This window comes from Metopolophium dirhodum, chromosome 5, assembly GCF_019925205.1.
Source record: "Metopolophium dirhodum isolate CAU chromosome 5, ASM1992520v1, whole genome shotgun sequence".
NCBI classification, from domain to species: Eukaryota; Metazoa; Arthropoda; class Insecta; order Hemiptera; family Aphididae; genus Metopolophium; species Metopolophium dirhodum.
Window position 1 is genome coordinate 4406310 of NC_083564.1, and position 20470 is coordinate 4426779.

The 20470-nt window shown below is 29.0% G+C and overlaps 1 protein-coding gene across 2 annotated transcripts; it reads left to right on the forward strand.

The window, feature by feature from the left end:
• Positions 1 to 1882: 1882 nt before the first annotated feature.
• Positions 1883 to 15043, forward strand: LOC132944945 (uncharacterized). Of its 2 annotated transcripts, none has more exons than XM_061014515.1 (5): positions 1883 to 2337; positions 6899 to 7051; positions 8689 to 8844; positions 12457 to 13174; positions 14857 to 15043. In XM_061014515.1, the coding sequence occupies exons 1-4, from the start codon at positions 2094 to 2096 to the stop codon at positions 12537 to 12539; spliced, it is 636 nt and encodes a 211-aa protein (XP_060870498.1). In that variant the 5' UTR covers positions 1883 to 2093; the 3' UTR covers positions 12540 to 13174; positions 14857 to 15043. The 2 variants fall into 2 exon arrangements, with proteins under 2 accessions (XP_060870498.1, XP_060870499.1); XM_061014516.1 differs by having other exon boundaries at positions 1943 to 2337; positions 8707 to 8844; positions 14857 to 15030.
• The last annotated feature ends 5427 nt before the right edge of the window (positions 15044 to 20470 follow it).

A 20470-nucleotide genomic window follows, 5' to 3' on the forward strand; every position in this document is an offset into this window, starting at 1 on the left:
GATTTCATTATAATGGGTTAACCTCGACCATATGCTATTGATATTGTACTTGATATATTTTACATTAAACATAAATATATATAAAATAGTTTGTCATAAAAAAAAAAGTAATAGTTAGTCACTAAAAATGTATAGACTTAAAACTATATTAATATATATATATATATATATATATATTGGTCTCATGACTGTTGTACGCACGCGCTGATGAAATATATATTATATGATAACAATGTAGACTTAAAACTAAATAATATTTATCGTGTACACTTTAACGGGTAAAATATATTAGGTTTGGAATCGACTAAGTACGGAAATAAGATAACTGATAATGTATGATAACTGATTAAATGTATGTTGCACACGTGCAGCGTGATCGGGCGGCCGTTGGTAAGGTCGGGCGGGTAAATATATATATGATAACAAATGATAACTGATTACAATAATATATTATTAGAATGACGTGTAATATATGGGGGAAATTATACGTCTCGTACATATGCGAGCAATTGTCATTATTCCAGTTAAATTAGATAGAATACACCTCGCAAGTATAAGCGAGTAAGTTGCGCAGCGGTGCGGCGGTCGATCGACGTGCGGGTTCGAATCCCGGTCCGGTGAATAAAATTTTTTAATTATTTTCCTCGCGCGGCGGCGGCCAATTGATATGGAAGAGCGGGGTGGCGGGGGTACATCGTATACGTGTGTAATAGATGATCAGCCGTCTGTGTACGTGGATCAGCAGAAGGGGCAAGAGCGGGGTGGCAGGGTATATCGTATACGTATGCGGCTGAGCTGGTTGCGCGCGGGGATATAATATACGTCACGAATCGGCGGTAATGATGATGAGGTGATGAGGATGAGGTGATGAGGATGAGTGATGAGGACGAGGGTATATACGATGTACATTAAAAATAAAAACATAGGTAGGTACCCAATATAAAGCTTAAGAATATTGAATTATGACGTTTAAAAAAAATGGTGTACTTTCGAGAAAATAATAATATATAATAAAAAAAAAAATAGCTATAATCTGAGTATAAATATATCGTTATAATAATTCAACGCTAGTTTTTTGATTTGCATAATAAATTAACAATACATATTAAAAATATTATGTATATTAAAACAACGCAAAGCACAATTTTTTCAAGCGCTACTGTGCCCTATATAATCGTGCATATTATTGTGTATAATATATAATAATATTATTATATTAGTATTGTACAAAAGTCTTGATAAATTATTGCACGCGTATATATGTATATTACCTATGTGTATGTACTTGCACACACGCGCGCACACACACACAACAGGTATTATATATTATGTACCTATATTATATTATGTTCCGTATGTATACACAGGTAAGTCGGGTGCTGGTCATATATTTCATCAAAACCATGAACGGCGGACGCGTTTTAAATAATGAATTTTAATTTCATTGACCGTTCCTAGCCGAGTTTGTGCATACGTACACGTACATTACCTATATAACCTACCGAATGAGAAAAAATACAAAATAACGAAACTCTGCCGTTGGCCGTCCCCCATCGCCGCTTCCACCGTCACGGATTCGCAATGTTCGTATATTATAATATATATTATGTATAAACACTGACCGTCTCCACCTCTACCTTCACGTCCACTCCCCACCGTGCATATTTACCGTCCAATAAAAACTTCATTAATCAGTTTGCGTGTTAAGCCGATTTCCTTATTTGAACGTGAAAAATCGAAAAAACAAAACTAAACGAAAACGAAAACCGCCACACAAAACATAATATAATAATAATATTGTGTACATGGGCGCCACAGTTGGCGTGAGGCGTACGCGCGCCAGTCATACTCGAAAAAGTTTTTTTTTTAAAATTTAATATTCGTATAATAATATATAATATATATTATATATAGTTCTTAACGACGGTTCGCCCACACACACACACACACACACGCGCGCGCACGCAAGTACACACGTACACGCACACGCCACTGCACGCCACACACACCAACAGCGAGCGGCGAGCGGCGACCGACGCCGCGGGCCATTTGTTATTGAGACGCGGCGCCGCGGACACGTCTACAAGACAGTCATGGCCCAGCGGACGGTGCACGAGTTTTTGGCGGCGTACTCTTGTTGTTTCGCGATGGCCGCCCTGCTGCTGCTGCAGCCGGCAGCCGGTATGGCCGTCGTCGGGGTGGCCGGCGGTGGCCCACTCGGTACCGCCGCGGCAGACACCGTCCCCGGCGGCGTCGTTCCGGTACCGTCGTCCGCCGCCCGGAACAAGCGATGGTCCACGACGTTCGGAGGAAACTCGGGCAACAAGAACGTGACAGGTGAGCGTGATCCGGCCGCATGACGGTATGATATTATACTATAATGACTAGTGTATGCTTGACTCACTTATGGTTTGTACCCGGCGTGCGTAAATCCACGTTGGTGTAGACAATACTATTATTATACTGAACATTACAGTTTCTTGTTCTCACAAGTGCGCTGTTTGAGCATGCGTTGACCAACCAACGTACAACCGTTACAAGTACAAATTTTAAGTTTGCGTTGTTATTACGTACTTGCAGGATTTGGAGTATGATGCTCATTACTCTTATTCAGTAAATTAGTTCCCTTTTTTGAAAAAAAAATGTTCTGGTCAGACTGAAAATAGGTAAATATAGGTAGGTTCAGCATCGTCCGGGACAACTTAAGCACAGTTTAAACACAACTTGAGTCTCAGGACCAACAGAGATAACACTTTTGAAATATTATATAGAAGATGACTGATAAGTCACACGAATTTCGCAGCATCCCATTCCACTTTTTCCCTAATTTGACGTAATAGTATACATAAACGTCGAAGAACGTATGGAACGATTATGAATGCGCTCACGAAATTTCAATCGTTTTGGTTTACATCCGATTCATAAATTATTTTATAATTTTATTACTTATTTTATACTCCACATTCATACATTGACGCTTCGACAGCATTGTTGTACAGGTATCTGGTATATTATAGGTATACCAACAACCGTTTTAATTTTTTTTATCGATCCGCAGTATACACTTCAGTGCATTGTGTATATTATTGTGTTTGAGCGAATAATATTATCAATGCTCGTGCTCGGACATGAAGGGAAATTAAAAAGTCAGCGGTGAATAGGAAAAATACGCGGAAAGAAAGGATTAAGAGTGGTGGCCGGGGGTTAGAAAGTAAAATAGTGAGGGGCGCAAAAAAAAAAATCATACATATACATGCACTATTTACGGTTGTTTCACACGCTAAGGCTGCGGCGGCAGCTAAGGTATAACAGCATGGGTACTTATGTATACATATACATACATATATCATAATGTTTATGTATTATAAGTGTGCTGTGCTTTATATAGCGGTGGTGGCGACGACCATGGCGGCAACGACTGCAAACGGAACGGTTTGACGCCTTCGTCGAACACGCGGTAAATAGAGAGAAAAAAAATTCCCAAGTGCATACAATTTTACATTAAAAATTTGTTTTGTGCGCGTAGGTACCGCGTGTCCCTGCCGCCCACCTGTATAATGTGTGTATATATATATATATATTTTATAGTCTTTTTTTTTTTTTTTTTACAAGTAGCAGGACCTTTATGAAATGGTTTACGGTATAATATTAAAATAACGACGTAAAGATGGAAAAAAAAATTATGTGGCGTTACGGTATATTATATTATAATTTATAACATAATATATATGTACACAAAACTCGGTGCAAACAATCGCAATAATTATTATAAACGTTAAAGTATGATGTATTATACTGTGTACACACGATTTGCTTGCAGGGTTGTTTGTCCGTTTTCCCTCCCGAGGTTTCTTTCGGCTTTCTCCGTTTCGACGTCGTGTCCGTGGGTGCGTGTTCGTGAACCACATCGCGGGCCAGAGTGCTTTTCGGGTCCAAAAAATATTTCTGTTCAATTGTGGCATCACCAATTCGGTTATAAAAAACCATTTTCATACACATCGACCACGGGTTTTTCCTCGACATTTATTAATATATGCGCAAGAATAATATCATTTTAGCGTAGGTATTCAAGCGAGCCCGCCGTATTCCGACGACGTTCACTGATATATATTATGGTTGTTTGCGTTTTACGCGAATTACTGGTGGCTTCGTTAACCGATATAAGATAGGTACCTAATATAGCAATTTCCCGCCCCTCAATGAGGCTTTGTAATAAGATATACTGAGTATTACTAATAACTTCCTGTACAACAAGGCGCTAATAACAATTGTATTATTATTCTCCGTTTTATCTTTTAGAATTTTCGGGACAGGTATTTTTGATTGTTTTTAACGATAATGTATGTGTAGTTACATAAAAACCGACATCGTTAAAATACATTATTCAATTATGATTACATATCTAAGCAGTGTTGGATCCATACCAATATGAAAATGTTAATATATAGTACATAGGCGCCATGTATTATCTGAAAAAAATTAATTGAAAACGATTAAATTACAAATTGATCACTCTTAAATTTTTTTTGAATAGTTTCATGAGTATAATATAATATAATAAAATATAAAAACGTAAACGAAGATGTAAGGATTACGCCAACCATCTTGGATTTAAGCATTGCACGGGCAGACGAAATAATAAAGACTCGTCGCAATCAACCAAATGGTGATGGGTGATCCGGTCGACCACTGTACAACAGTATATTATAATATATTGTAATTATTTAATTTTTATCCAATGATTTTTACGCAAATGAGGGGCAATAGTAGGTACAATTAGCATTAAACGCGCATAAACAGATAGGTACCTACATAATAAGATAAATATTGTAATGTATTCAAATAATCAATAGCAACCTATAATACATTAAGAGCACGATGTTTCAATTTATTATCAATACAAATGATAATTTGATAGAGGGGCGATTTAGAACAACATAATATTTGCTGTATAGAAGCCACGAAAATTGCGAGTATTTATTTACGATATCTACATTGAATGATATATTTTTCAATAAATCAGGCCTGTCGATAGATCCATTCAAAAGTTTATACACAAATAGAGTACCCACAAAAATAACATTATGTCTAGATTCATCAATGAAATCATATTAGTAGGTATAATATAGTAGATTACACTGAAGCGTTCAAACTCAGAAATAGCCTGCAATTATAGAATATATTATGTAGAAGATAAGTACCTATATAGTTTCGGCGTTTAAATTGTATTAGAATTAGGCCAGGTGTTTTACCTATTTCTATAGGCATGTATAAGTTGAAGCTATATAACACGTCAAAACGGCAAAGCGCCCTTAACGAAAACAAGCATACCCACCTTACTTGGGTCACGTTATAAACGGAATAGGCGTTTTGCCTGACTAGGTATATAATAAAATCAAATATACACTTTACGGTTAATGTTCGACGCTTGGCCTATGTTAAGATTACTCAGCTGACGTTAAGTTTAACCGCAGATTTTAGCTAATGACAATAATACAATATTTCAGATTTTAGCTTCCAATAATTAACATTATCCAAATACGCGTGGTGAACGGTTAAATAAAATTATTCACACACTAATAATTGAACGATTTAATTTTCAAAGATACCTATATGGGCTATGGCATTCAACATTTTAATCATTTTTTCATTAGCTTAATAATTCATAATATGATAATCATAATAATATGTTATTTTTATAATAAATAAATTGTAGATAACATACGTAAGTATAATTATTTAGTATTTAGCACTAATATAATTAGGAATAAGTAAATTATTGGTTACGAAAAAAAATATTACTAGAAAAAATATAGTAAAAATATAAAGTCAAGATAAATGTATTAAATGTCGGAAGTTATTAAAAACACAAATATATTAATACTATAGGAAGTATTATGAATGTGTGTATGTGTAAATTATTGTGGGACCTCCGTTACACAATATGTACGTCTTAACTCTTTAAATTAATATTATCTTCCCTTTTATTTGAAATAATTTCTTTTAAATCTTTATAAAGCTAAATTTATGAATTTTTTTTTTTAAACACAGCTAGTATAGTAGTATGTTCACTCACTGACACACGATAAATTCAAAAGTCTTGACTGATGTACGGTTTTAAACTAACGAAATTCGTACGAAAAAGATAGGTAGGTAGTCATCAGATATTATCTACAGCAGGGATTTTTTGTTATGTAATTTGATAATTTTATATTTTATCGTTGTATCAAAATCTACAAAGTACTGACAACATTTATCGATAAACGTATTTATATGCCACTATGGACCCGGGTGGTCACCCATCCGGGAACTAGTAGCAGCGGCGGGCGGTAGCTTACTCTCAATCACGTTGCGTGATTGATTTCAGCCACTGCACCGCACCGAGCCACTATTACATTTATAAAATAAACACATTAAAATTGCCTAAAAATTATTATATAGGTACTTATATAGTTTACGTAAGTGGTAGTGTATACAGTATACGCAGTTTACTATAGTTAACGATTTATGTCAGAATTTAAAACTGAAAAACTTAATGTCAATATATTTATAATATCTACGTCATTGTAATGTGTTGTTATGTTAAAATTCACACTTCAATGTACGTGTAAATTATGTCGACTGTTTATTATACAATTGAGGGCGTGTCTAATGGATTTTTCAAAAACTCGTTTTAAAGTGCGTGATTTATAAAAAAACTAATCACCGTCATACTTAGACTTTTATCCTGCTTTGCCCTTTATTAAATTCGCGATATGTTTTTGTTCAAACGTCTTGTTTTGGCAAAAGGATAATAGGAACTATTATTTTTCCATGAATTAAATTTGGTATATGTAATGTAAAACGACAAATTGCTAGGTAGTTAGAAATAAATTAAATCTGTGAATATTATTTTCAGTTAATAATGCAGTTCAGGATTGTACTACAGACTCCGATTGTTTGGATACGCCATTTACATCTTGTGCGCTCGATCCGAGTGACAAGAAAAGAAAATGTCTGTGTGCAGATGGAAAACAGCCATCCAATGGTGACTGCTTAAAAAAACCAAGAGGTATAACTGTATACGCAATAAATAATTTATCAAGTCAAACAATAGTGTAAGGTCCCAAATTAGTTGAATCAAAATCAGTTATTCTATTAAAACGTAATATTCAGTTTTACTAAATTATATCAAAATTAATATCAAATATTTTGTTTTATTTATCAATATTTCGTGTATTGCCTATGATAATTTTCAAAATGTATCTTACAATTTTTTATCCCTACAGCATACACATATAATATAGGTACTTAAAAAAACCAAGGGGATGTGTTATGTAATAGGTTTTGAATGTACCTCGTCATTGTGTAGGTCACTGTAATGGATATGTTTTCAAATTCAATGATATATAATTGTATAATGATTCTGGGTGAAGGTGGTCTGTCACCCTATATTTTTAAGGATATTTTATCATGTATTTGTATTGTGTATGAGTATAATTAATTGTTTTATTAGTTATACAGTACTACGATAGGTCGAACTAATATTTTCTAAAAACAACCTTAAACAACGTTACCTTAACTACATTCGCGTTACAACAAAAGAACAAAATTGATTTTGTCAAAAACTAGTATTGCAAAAAAGGTTAAATATCCCAAATTTTTTTTGATTTTTTGATATTATTTTTATTATGATAAAAAAAATATAAACCATTGTAGAACTAATGCATTCATGGCTCCACTCAGAATCTAAAAGAAGTATATTATTATAATGTTTATAAAAAAAACTTCGTCTACCTACTCGTAATATGACGCCGGCGCAGTGAATAGGCAATCTTGATACAGCTAAGCGCAGAAAACAATTAAGTGTAACATTATTGTATTATTATAGTGTAATAACTAATAATGTAACATTATTCTATATGTAATTACCACAGACTTAATCACGAAAATACACAATACAAAAAAACAGTCACTATTTCTAAAAAAGTAGTTTTACAGCCACCGATAGTATTCAAATAATAAACCGACTAGGTCTTTTCGAATAATAATCGGATAATTAGAGAATCAACAATTTTAGTTGTGTTACATCATTTTTTATATATTTACAATTTAAAATAATAACGTATTCAATATAAGTACATCATATTTATTCATACATTACCTATTTATGAATAGTTTACCCATTGTGATTTTGAAACTGCATAGGTAATGCGCTGTCCATACAATGCGCCGCCAGCTTCATAAAACAAATACAATAAACTGTTAATTGTTTATTGTTTGATGATAAATATAGGTATAACCTTATCAGAATTTAAGCTCTTTTTTAACTGGATAAACATAAATATTTGATATAAAATGGAATTTATTCATTGCCAAAGTACGATTATAATATTTCCAATCATTTCAATTTTGCTGAACCGTTATAAAACGTGTACCGTGTATGTAAGTAACCAATGTTTAGCATTATTAATTTTATTCCTGATTATTCAGTATTTCAATAAGTTGTATAATATTTTACTTAAAATTTTTGTTGCAACTATTGAGTTTCACATCATGAATTATTCTAATCCATATTTATTGAACCAAAATAACATACAATACATTATTTTCTAGATACTCTAATTAATTATTCTTGCAATTAGCCTTCGTACCTACATATTAATGCATTATAAATCTAGGTATTAGTATGTACTAACTTTTTGCCAGGACCGCTTTTTGTTCCAGCATTAAAAACATCGTGTGAAACGGACGTGGAATGTTTGCCGAATGCTATATGCAAAAATAACGCCACATTAACGAATCCAAGATTGAAGATATGTGCATGTAAAGATGGATTTACTGAGGAAAAGGAGTCTTGCAACTGTAATTAAATATTAAATAATTTTACATTAATATATGCTAGCATTTCATAACTGTTTAGACTGGTTTTTTTTCTTTAAAAATAAAGAAAAAAACTAACATAAAAATCTATAAAATAATCTTTGTTATAATACAATACAAGATTATCAGATGAACACAAATACTTATATTGTACCTACTATCATAAAGGTAATTCATTATTACAATTGTCGGGCTAGATATGAAATGTTGAAAAAAACTTTTATTTTCATTTTATAAAGTATGCATTTTTACATCTAAGATCTATTGAGTAAAAAGTTAAACCAAGCATAATTTAAATTTTAAAATACAATTTAAACAAATTTTAATTGAAGTTTGTTAGTACGTTTTATTTACTTAAATGTAGGTAGGTAATATTATTTGAAAATATTTTTTATTTTCGCCGAAAATTTCACAAAATTCATGACAACTCTACAAGTAATTATTTTTAATTCTATAATAAGACTTGTAGGGTAAACTATGTGGGTACTATTTTTCGATTCTTTATCTAGTCTCAAATTAAATACGATAAACGTTTTTTTAGAAATTAGAAGACATACTAAATACTAATATTTTGATAATAATAATTTCGTAAGTTTAATTTTGGATATAGATAGGCGTATGGTTATATTTTACACTGACGAAAATATTCCTCAACGACCATGGTATTGTTCAAATGTCTATTAAAAGTTGTTTTTTATAAAGCAAAACATTAATATAGAATTTAGTTAGTTTCTTTTTTTTACCTTACCGTTATTAAATTATAGACATTTATTTTCTATACATCTGCTGTTGAATTTAGTATTTTTTTGATAGTTTCAATTAAAATTTTTAAGAGTCAGTGATAATTTATTGCTTTAACAATACTGTAGTTTTACTTTTGGGAGTTTACAATTTACAATTTATATTTTATATTAAATACACGCAGCTATTTTATAAACTATTGATTCAAGGTAAAAAATAAATCGTTAAATCCTGTTAGTATAATTTTAAAAACATTCAAAAAACTATCAACGTTTTATTGAATATACATAATATATTGAATTAGTACAAACTGTTTAACAATGCACTCTAGAGTTTATAAAAAATATATATTTATATATTTTTTTAAATAATGATTTAAATTTTAGCAATTTTTTTGTAAATCAACCATGTTTTAATAATAATAAGTTCATTTATTGACACCAAATTATAATAAGATAATACAAATAAAACACATAATTAAATTAAATTATAGTTTTCATTTTAAAAGCAAAGCTTGTATTCCAGGCCAAACATATTTTTTAATTTTTTAATTTAAGACTTTTTATTCTGTAATAATTATAGTCATTGCCGACGTATATATAATTAAATGTTACGATCGCATAAGTAATGTATGCAATAACTAAAATATGTTTAACAATAAACCAAGACTAAATCTCGTGTTCTAATTGCATAAGGATTAAGGATAAATAAGATACTGTATACATAAATTAAATAAGAGAAAAATGGGTAGTCTTTTTTTCTAAAATAACTGCGTGTTATATGTTTACAAGTATATAAACTTAATATTTTGAGTAAATTGTTATGTATTCTGTTTATAATTTATAAATAGATGATATAATATTTATATAGGTTGGTCTGTCGTCTATGTGTATATACATAAATACATAATATATTTATATAACACATAATATTATGTATTTCCAACGTACGTACTTAATTTAATGGGTGTCGGTTATAAATTGATATTGTTCGTATGTACACATTTTGGTTTATTTTAATCGGTTGTTAGATGTCAGTAATAATAAAGGCGTATCAACATAGAAACCAATAAGTCGGTTCAAATTATTTTAATTGACCGTTTGTTCTCTATTGTTATGAAGATTGCGTGACTTGGTCGAGTTTAAAGCGATTGACCGACAAATTATTAATAGCGCAACCAGCGAAGTTGGTTGGACATTTGACCTTTAGTGTTCGTGTAATGTGAGACATATTGATAGTCCATCAATTTTTAAATAATGGATTTTTATTTTTATTTAAGACTTTGATTTCATCAAAAAAAAAAAAAAAAATAAGTAGTAACACAAAGGGGGAATTCACATTATTTATTTATACAATTGTCGAAACCGATGGAAACTAGATAACTAATCGAAGGTACTTTTTTAATTTAAATTTGCAATTTAAAACTAATGGGTAAAATCTAGGAAAATCAATCTGCTTTATAATATGTGTCAACTGTCAAGCTATAGAGTTGGTCAATATAATGGATATGGAAAATTCAAATTCAATGACATGAAAAATCACCGTCTGTCAACTTCCTATATTTCTAATGAATATATTTTCTAATTTTTTATTAGTTATACTAATATTTTTTAAATACTATTGTGTATATTTTATAATAATATACAGATTCGTGAAGTCTCTACGAATGATATTTTTGTGTTATAACTAGTCATAAAAATCATTATTTTTTGTTTAAAACTAAATTTTGTATAAACAAATTGTGCATAACATTTATTTTCAATATTTTAAAATTACTATAAGTAAACATTTTGTGGGACGTTGTATTAACATTTTAAAATGTTTGATATCAGGTACCTATACAGAAAATTCCGAATATATTTCCTTATACTATTATAAAGTATATAATATTTATCATTCAACTATTATTTGTTGAATTTGATTAAATCAATACAATTAATTCTAATAAATATAATATTATTCAATCTTATTAAATTATATTATTACATTATATTATATAACGGTGTAGTCGGTGTAGTGTGTAAAATATTATTTTAAGTTATTATTTTTGTAAGGGTAATTAAATATTTCTAATTTTATTCATAATACGTAAGTACTTCAAAATTAAAAATATTTAATTATCTATAAGAAAAAAAAACAACCTTATAACTTTATAATATTTTAATATATTATAATATGAAAACGGTGCACTGGATAGGCAATTTCGGTACAGCTATGTGTAGAAAACAATTTTGTCGTACATTAATACGTATTTTATCATAAATTTTAATAATATATGGATGATATAATATTATGTATACAAGTTTCTTAAAACTCTTTTAAATTAAAATATTTGAATATTTTCTAACCAATTGACCAGGTTTTTCGAAATGTAAAATATAGGTAGTATATTACATTAGTGTAAGGAAAAAATTGTTTTTGAGATTTTTTTAAATTCACATAATCCAGTAGGTTTAAAATAAATTAGATTATAAACGAAAGATCCATCAAATTGGTTAGCTTTATTTGAAATATAAACTAACCAGAGTGAATTTATACTTATCTAGAGTGTATAATGACAATAGTGTGATTTTTTCAAATTGTTTCCATTGGCTTTTAAAAAACAAAGATTTTAATTAAAAAAACATAAAACGTTTTCATAGATTGAGTTCATAACATTAACATTCACTATTCCTTTAAATTTAGTATTAATTTAGCATATAGGTACTAATATAGTACCAAAACTATAGTGCTAAGATGATATTAACTGTCCTATTAATATTTATTATTTATGTTACTAACAATATTGATATATTAAGATGTATATTTTAATGATAAAATACTAATATCGTTAATGAAATCATTTTTTTTCAGATGCTGATTTATTAACTTTCAATTACACGACCTTGTTGATCGCAGTTTTCACTTCATGGGTTTGGAATTATCATCGTGCATAATCATAATAGATTAAAAAAAAAAAAAAAATGTTTTTTCTATACTTGCACATTATTTATTATCTATTATAAAACTATAATATTTTATATTATACTTCACTAAATTAATGCACAAATTAAAAATAATATTTTTAGGTCCTGTTGTAATATTTACATATCGTTTGCCTAATTTTAGTTAAATTAATATGTTTTAATTTATAATATAATTTATACTATTTTAATATTATATCATTTTTTTATTACACATTATTTAAGATTGATATTACTTAAGTGAAACGATATTATATATATTGCATTTTAATTTAATATAATATATTAATATATTGTACTAATATGAATACATTTATTATTAAAATATTTTACCGAATTCAAACTCGAATTAAAAATAAAACTTACTGTTTATTCTAATTTACAAGTTTGATTTAAATTGTTATTTTACTGTATGTATAGGTACAATATATATTATTAATTATATAAGGTAGATTTAATATATCAGACAATATGTATAACATATATGATAAATTGATGTAATGATATAAATCCATATTTAGATAAAAATGATAAAGGAACAAAATATGATACTTTGGATTCTTAGCGGAGCAACGACGATAATGTATCGATTTTACTATACGATGTGTGTAAGTGTTGACATACCCTATGAGTGATCAAACCGTCATATCTATGATTTAAAAATGTTTTTCATAAGTTCTTCAATAGATATTGAAACCAAAAAAATTTTTTATTTATATACATTTGAGTTAGGCGACATTAGATTTTAAACTAAGAATAATGATGTTAGTTATTTTGCTGTAGGTAATTCAGAAGATTATTTGTGGGGACTTCTATACGTTTATTATATATTTTACTATAAGCAATGACATTTTTATTTTCAAAATTATTAATTTAATTTTTGTTAAATTGTGAAAACCAGGATACCCAATCAACATACCAAGTTCGAAATGTTTAAGTACAGCAGCAGTCAGCAGATTTATTTGATTCTTGTTAGTTAACATTCTTAATTCTTTTAACAGGTTGCATAAAAATCTATCAACTTAATGGTTCAATAATAGGTTAAATGTTTGAGTGTGTAAAGTGTGCTTCTGATTAGAAATTTAGAAAGCTTGTTTAAAGGATAATTAGAGCGCTATTCATTAAATATTTAGTACTGATAAAGTTCTTGCAACCACGGCATAAGACTATTAAAACTTAAAATGTTACCACAATTATAAACTAAAATTTGAATTGGTAAATTTTTAAAAATTCGTAGAAGTTCGAAAAAGTTCTAAAAGTTTGTGAAAAAAATTAAGTTAAAGTTCATGAAAACTTAAGTTCAACCAATTCCAGTTAAAATGCTTAGGAATAATTTTTAATTGTTAAACCCATAGCATATTTACAAGATAAAAAACTTATCCTAACCCATACAAATAAATATATAAATTATGCAGCATTATGAACTATAGTAAGATTGTTCTAAATACCCCCCCCAAAAAAATTCAATAAAAATGATAAATTATAAATGGACAAAAGACGAGTATAATTACTGCAAAAATATAGAATACCTTCAATACCTACCTATAAATTTCCCCATTCATTCATTATTATTATTATTATTATTCATTGAGTAAACGCCCAAAGGCTCAAGTGCAGTACATCATAAAATATAAAATGACAGAGAATGAATCATCGATTCAGAGAAACAATAAAAAATTACATAACTCAGAAAAACATTACATAAACAAATAAGGTACCTAAAATTAAAAATACTAAAGTATCAATGCTTATAAATGACATGAAAAGGTAAAATTAAACAATGAGTTACATAAACAGTGCACATATATAACATTAAATAAACATATCATAATTATTTAGCCCGTTAAGTACACGAGATATTCGGTCAATAGGATTATTAGCACCGTAAGAATTATGGTGGAACGGAATCGCGAATGTAGGAATGGACCGAGAATTGAAAGTGGGGATATGAAAATTAAGAAGGTGCAGTAAGTCAAATCATCATCATTTTGTGAAGTTCGTTCTAATTTTCTTAATCCAACAAACTAGAAAATATTTATGAGATTAAAGTGATGAAATAAAAACGATAAAAAGAAAGTAGATAGGTACAAATAAAGAAGTAAGCAGGAAAATCATGTGAAACAAATATTTTAAAAACTGGGGAAGTCGTTTTACTGTATATAGTACGTTTCTAGTGTACCTCATAAGTACTTTGTTCCTATAGCAATAGAAACGCTATTTTTGATATAAATTTAGGGTAAAAGTATGTACTTTAGCTATTCAATTAATAATTAAAATTAATTTTTTTCAGATGCTGTTTATTTAATGGAGTAGCTAAAGAAATTGAATCGGTGACGAGTATTCAGCTGACAAAAACAAGCAAAAGATAAAAAAAATCTGTTGCCCAACACATTTATTTATATACTTATGAGTACTTAGTAAAATGAACTCACAATAATCAATCAATCACTATCATAGTTAATAAATATTGTTACACATATTGTCAATAAATGATTTAAAAGGAAATTATGGAAAAAATATGATATCAATATTTAGGTATTTAATAACATTTTTAATTATTGATCTATTATTAGTTTATTATACATATTTTGAAACATGTACTTAATGAATATTTCTTATAAAATATTTTTAGTAGATAGAATATTAAAAACAATTTTATTATCGTCTCATTTTGCTGTGTTTTCACTTTTTATGAATCGTTGTAGATCATAGACATCCATAACAAAATTCAGGATTTTTATATTAATGTTCCAATAATATGACTGAAAGTGACTAGAGACCCATCATGTCTAAAGTGACTGAATGTGTCCTCCGGGAAGCGAAGGTCTGGTATCTCATAGAACCGCCTGTACACGAGTTACATCAAATGTGCGCTCGTCCAATGTATGTTATATATGCGTCAAATTATTACGCATCAAAATTACTTAATAACCTGATGACATATTTTTTGATTTCAAAACTATAATTTATTTTTAAAATAAACGAAACATTTAAAATAATAATTAAAGCATATTTGAATGTAAAACATCTATTTAAGCATTTAAAATATATTCTATTCAAAAGTTAAATATTGAACAAATATTATAAATCAGCCCCTTGTGGTGTGCATGCGCCAATGGGTACGATAATACATATAGCATAATACGCTAAACACTGCATTACTAGCCAGTACACTACACCGATACATTAAACTGTTGATAGAAATTCTTTGTAGCATTAATTGTGTGCATTATATATGGGTGTTCTTTCATTTGTATTAATGTTGCTATTCCAGAAATAGTTAATACTATTATCTGTAAAATAAAATAATTAGGTACATTTTAAATTGAATAGGTAGGTGATGAATGGGATAAAACGTAATTCTAGATAGGTATACATCAGCTTGTAGATATTATAGTCTACATTTTTAAATTTTTTTATTGTATAAGACTAATTATTAGATAACCATACATACTTACTGATATAACCAGATTCAAATTAATACTGAAAAATCCATAGGCTGTCATTTCATCCGACTCAAAAACTGATACTTGATTCATAAACATTTTGATCTAATTAAAAAAGAAATATAAAACTGATTAGTATAATAAGTGTTCAATAGAAAATAATAGTCATATGTCATACACAGTATAATTTAATTAAGTAGTCAGTGCCAACAGTTAATGTTGCCCCGAATAGAAATTGTTTAAAATCGAAATAAAATTAATTTTTTAACCTGGATTTTTAAGGCTGTGGATAAATTTGAAATTCTGGTTAACCGTAAATAAGATATTATCTGTCTTTTCTGAAAATATAGAGTAAAACAAATGTACAATAATATGCATGCATAATACAAATAAACATTAGGTAAGCAATATTAAGATGGTCCCTGGTCAGCTTCGGATCTCTGAGCTAAACTTTGACACTACGGTCAAAAACTGAGGTGTGTGGAGTGGATACTTAATCCAAGACCGTCAGGCCACCTAGTCAGGGTAACGGACAATTTGGACCGGGCTGGCATAGTCCGTGTAGAAGTCTTACGCCTGTGGGTTCAACAATCAGGCACAGTGGATTATTATGTAGCGTAAACCTATTTAATACTATATAGTATAGGTATTCAAATTCCGAATAATAAACAAATTTGAGTTTCTAACAATCGTTGTGATTGCAATACTAAAATATTACGTATTCCATCAATTTCGTATTTTGGAAGATTCAAATTGGGGAAAACCATGATATCGTAAACTTTAATGTATCATAGGGAAAACAGTCGTCATGCTGTCAAGCATTGCTCGGCGTGCAAAACTCACAATTCAAACTTGAGTGAGTGTATATGGCAGTGGTTTTAAACCGTTTTCAAATCGTAGCCCTCCATTTTTTAATTTTTTCAACCTCCCCCCTTTAACAAATTAATAATAAAACATAAATAATTTTAGAAGTATTTGGAATTTTGAACATTTAATTGAACACCGGATACCATCCTCGTGGTCGTAAATCTTAGCATTATTTATTGCTCCCAAAGGTTAGGTTAGGTTAGGTTATTAGCTCAGAATTAAAAAAAAAATTATGTTAGCTAACAAGTATGGGATTTTAGGAGATTAAATTATTGAGTATACAATATTTATACATCAAAATTAAAATAATCAAATGACAGTTGTAAATCTAAATGGTAAAAAAAAATATAACAATATGGTTATAACAGTAAGTTATGATAGTTAAATGTAATACATAATAAACAAACTGTCATAATTAATTATTAAGATTAATAACTAAAATATTTGTTTTTTTTTACCTTATCATTAACTCGCGAGGCAGCAGTTACAATGGACATGGTAAAAATTATGTTTTGTAAATAATAGATGAATGCTATGGATTCTTTCAGGATCTTTTCCATCATTGGATTGTGTTCTGCAGATATTGAAAATGTAAAGCAAATTGTATAAAAAAGATGAACCAACATGGTGATGTAACTGAACACAAAGTAACCCAAAAGCATTTGTCCGTAACCCATACTGAATATTCTTAATATGTCAGATAGTTCAGCGTGTAACAATCGTATGTTATCCACCATCATCGCTGTATCATGGAGTGAACATTCACCAGGAACATCCAACAATCCAGCTGGAAGGCATTTCCAGAAATCATTCAATAGTTCGAATCTATACTCTAAGTTTTGTAAATAAAAGTGCGAAGAAACAATCACTGTAAATTCTACGATGAAACCAACACGAACAAAATATACAATGACGATAGTAATATCCACTATCTTTACAGGCCATAAATACATGTACAATAATGTTACTGCTATGTAATACAGAGTTGCACAAATAAAGATTCTATTCCAATGTTGTTTGTTTAACTGACGCTGGTGAACCAGTAAGTGCGTTGGTAGAGATGTCAGTTTTTGATCAAATTCAATAATGTCATTAATCAACCTGAAAAAAACCAAAAATATACTTGAAAATGTATCAACAATGTTGATTCAACATGAATATTAAATTTGTCTTGACCTAGGTTCTTGTCGGCCATTTCTATATTGAAATTTATCGACAAAAGGTATGTACATATCGGGGACTGGGACCTTACCGAAAAGAACTGTTTTTGGAACCGGAACCCTTTGCATATTGGAATCCGAAACCTGACCGGAACCTTTATTTAAATTAATATATAGGTAGGTATGTATGTACTACATATTATTTCTATGTAATGTGAAATGTGAAATAATTGATTTGGAGTTTCGTAATCATTATTATTTATTACTCATTACCAGGGCTAGGAACTTTATGCGCTAAAAAACAATGAAATATGTGCATACGTATGCACTAAAAAAAACCAAAATATGCGGTATAATATGCATTTATTATTTTTAAAAAAAATGTATTTAAAAGCATAGTTATAGAGAAAAAAAAATTATTTTTGAATCATAAATATTTTATTTATATTTTTCTTTTGATAATACTCAATCTGTAAACCTGGCCGGTCATTACGGTCATTAAAGGCTAATTCTTATTTCTTAGTAAAAACACTATAAACCATACGGGCGATTGGTAAAAATAAATATTTTATTCTTGAAAACATATTTTCAATTAAATAAGACGATTATAATTTATAATATTTATAAACATTTACACAATATTTCAACTATTACTCGGTATAGTATAATTCAAAATATAGACTAGGAAACCGTGTGCGGCGGCTATTTATTTTTAAATTATTTAATTTACAATATTCAACCATCAAAAACTTGTTTGTTGTAGATTTCTTATAAATTTTTACCATAAAATGCATTTATATACTCAAAATCTTTAAATATGCATAATCATATAAATTCAGTAAAATATGCAAAAATATGCAACATAAATTGTTGTATTTCAACTGTATGGTTCACGAAACAAATTTGTATCGAATCAGATTTGAAATATGCAGCTTCCCGAGAAAGGTGCAAATGCATAAAGTTCCGAGCCCTGCTCATTACTTATACAATGTGTTCCGGAGGGAAGTGACCGGCCGATGTCATATAAAAGTATACCCAAAATGATGAAGAAATACCCTTTAAAAAGTGGGTCTAACTTTTTAAGTTATGGGCAGTTAACTTTTTTTTTATCAAAACCAAACATATCACACATTTTTTTATGTATCTTCAAAACTAATCAACATTTTGACGTAATTTTTTTTTATCTTAAAGGTATTTAAGTGTTCTATCAACCAACATACGCAATTAAACCAAAAATGTGCAAATTATTTTTATTAATTTGAAAAAGTAATTATTTTTCATCAAAAATTAATATTTTTAAAAGTAAATCGCGTATAACTCTAAAAAATTTAGTATTTACTATGGTTTTTTTCTCTTATTTTATTATTCTATATGAATAATACCTAGAATAAAATAAAATTTTGATTTTCGTATCTTCCATGATTGCAGAATTATATGTGTATGCGGGTGGGATCGTTGGCATAATAACAATTAAAAATATATATCATACTTTATGATCCAGGTTTCTGATATTCTTGATGTAATAATGACGGTCCAAAATCTATATAGAATCAATGTATCAATCAATTCAAATTTTCTGTGACTGTAGTAAGTAAATGACAACAACACAACTGTTTTTGAAAATTCAAAAATTGAGTGATATCTGGAGTTTGTATTTTTGACCAACAATCCATTTGATTCAAAATAATACGATGTTTTGATAATGCCTACAATCTTGCATAACATTAAAATTGGCTTTAAAGTTATTATAAAAACATTCATTTTTATAGCTGATTTGTTGCAGTACTAAAAAAGTTCGAAATTTGTAGTTTATGTTATGAACAATATAATATCGTAATAATGAAGTAAAAAAAAATAAAATCAATACGAAATGATTATTTGTTTAATCAATTTGTTAGGTACGTCAGTTCCTTAACCGTAACATATTAGTTATAATATATTGTATATTTGTAAATAGTATTATTTTATTGTTTACTTTTACTAGAATCATAAATTATAAAAATACCGAGTGGCCGAAGTGTATTAAAACATTTAATAAATATTTAGTTAGCTGCTAGAGTGCTTGACAGCTAAATTAAAAAAAAGGCGGGCAAGTGGGTGTCGTTTTGCTGTACAGTAGGTTACAAGTGGATCACTGTAATGGATGGTGTTAAATTTGAATTCAATGATATAATATTGTATAAGAAAAACGATTCTGAGCGAAAATGGTCAGTCAGCCTATGATATTACCAAGTATATTTGATGATATTATTGTGAATAAAGTAATTTATATATAACCTATTTACGTGGAACCTTGTTTTAAATTTTCAATCCTTAACTATAAAAGTTGAACATTTTATAAATTTTTAACTGCAAAATAATTGTTACATTTTAAATTTGATAAATGTTGTCAAAATTCGAACTTTAAATGCTTATAAAAAAAAATTGTGCC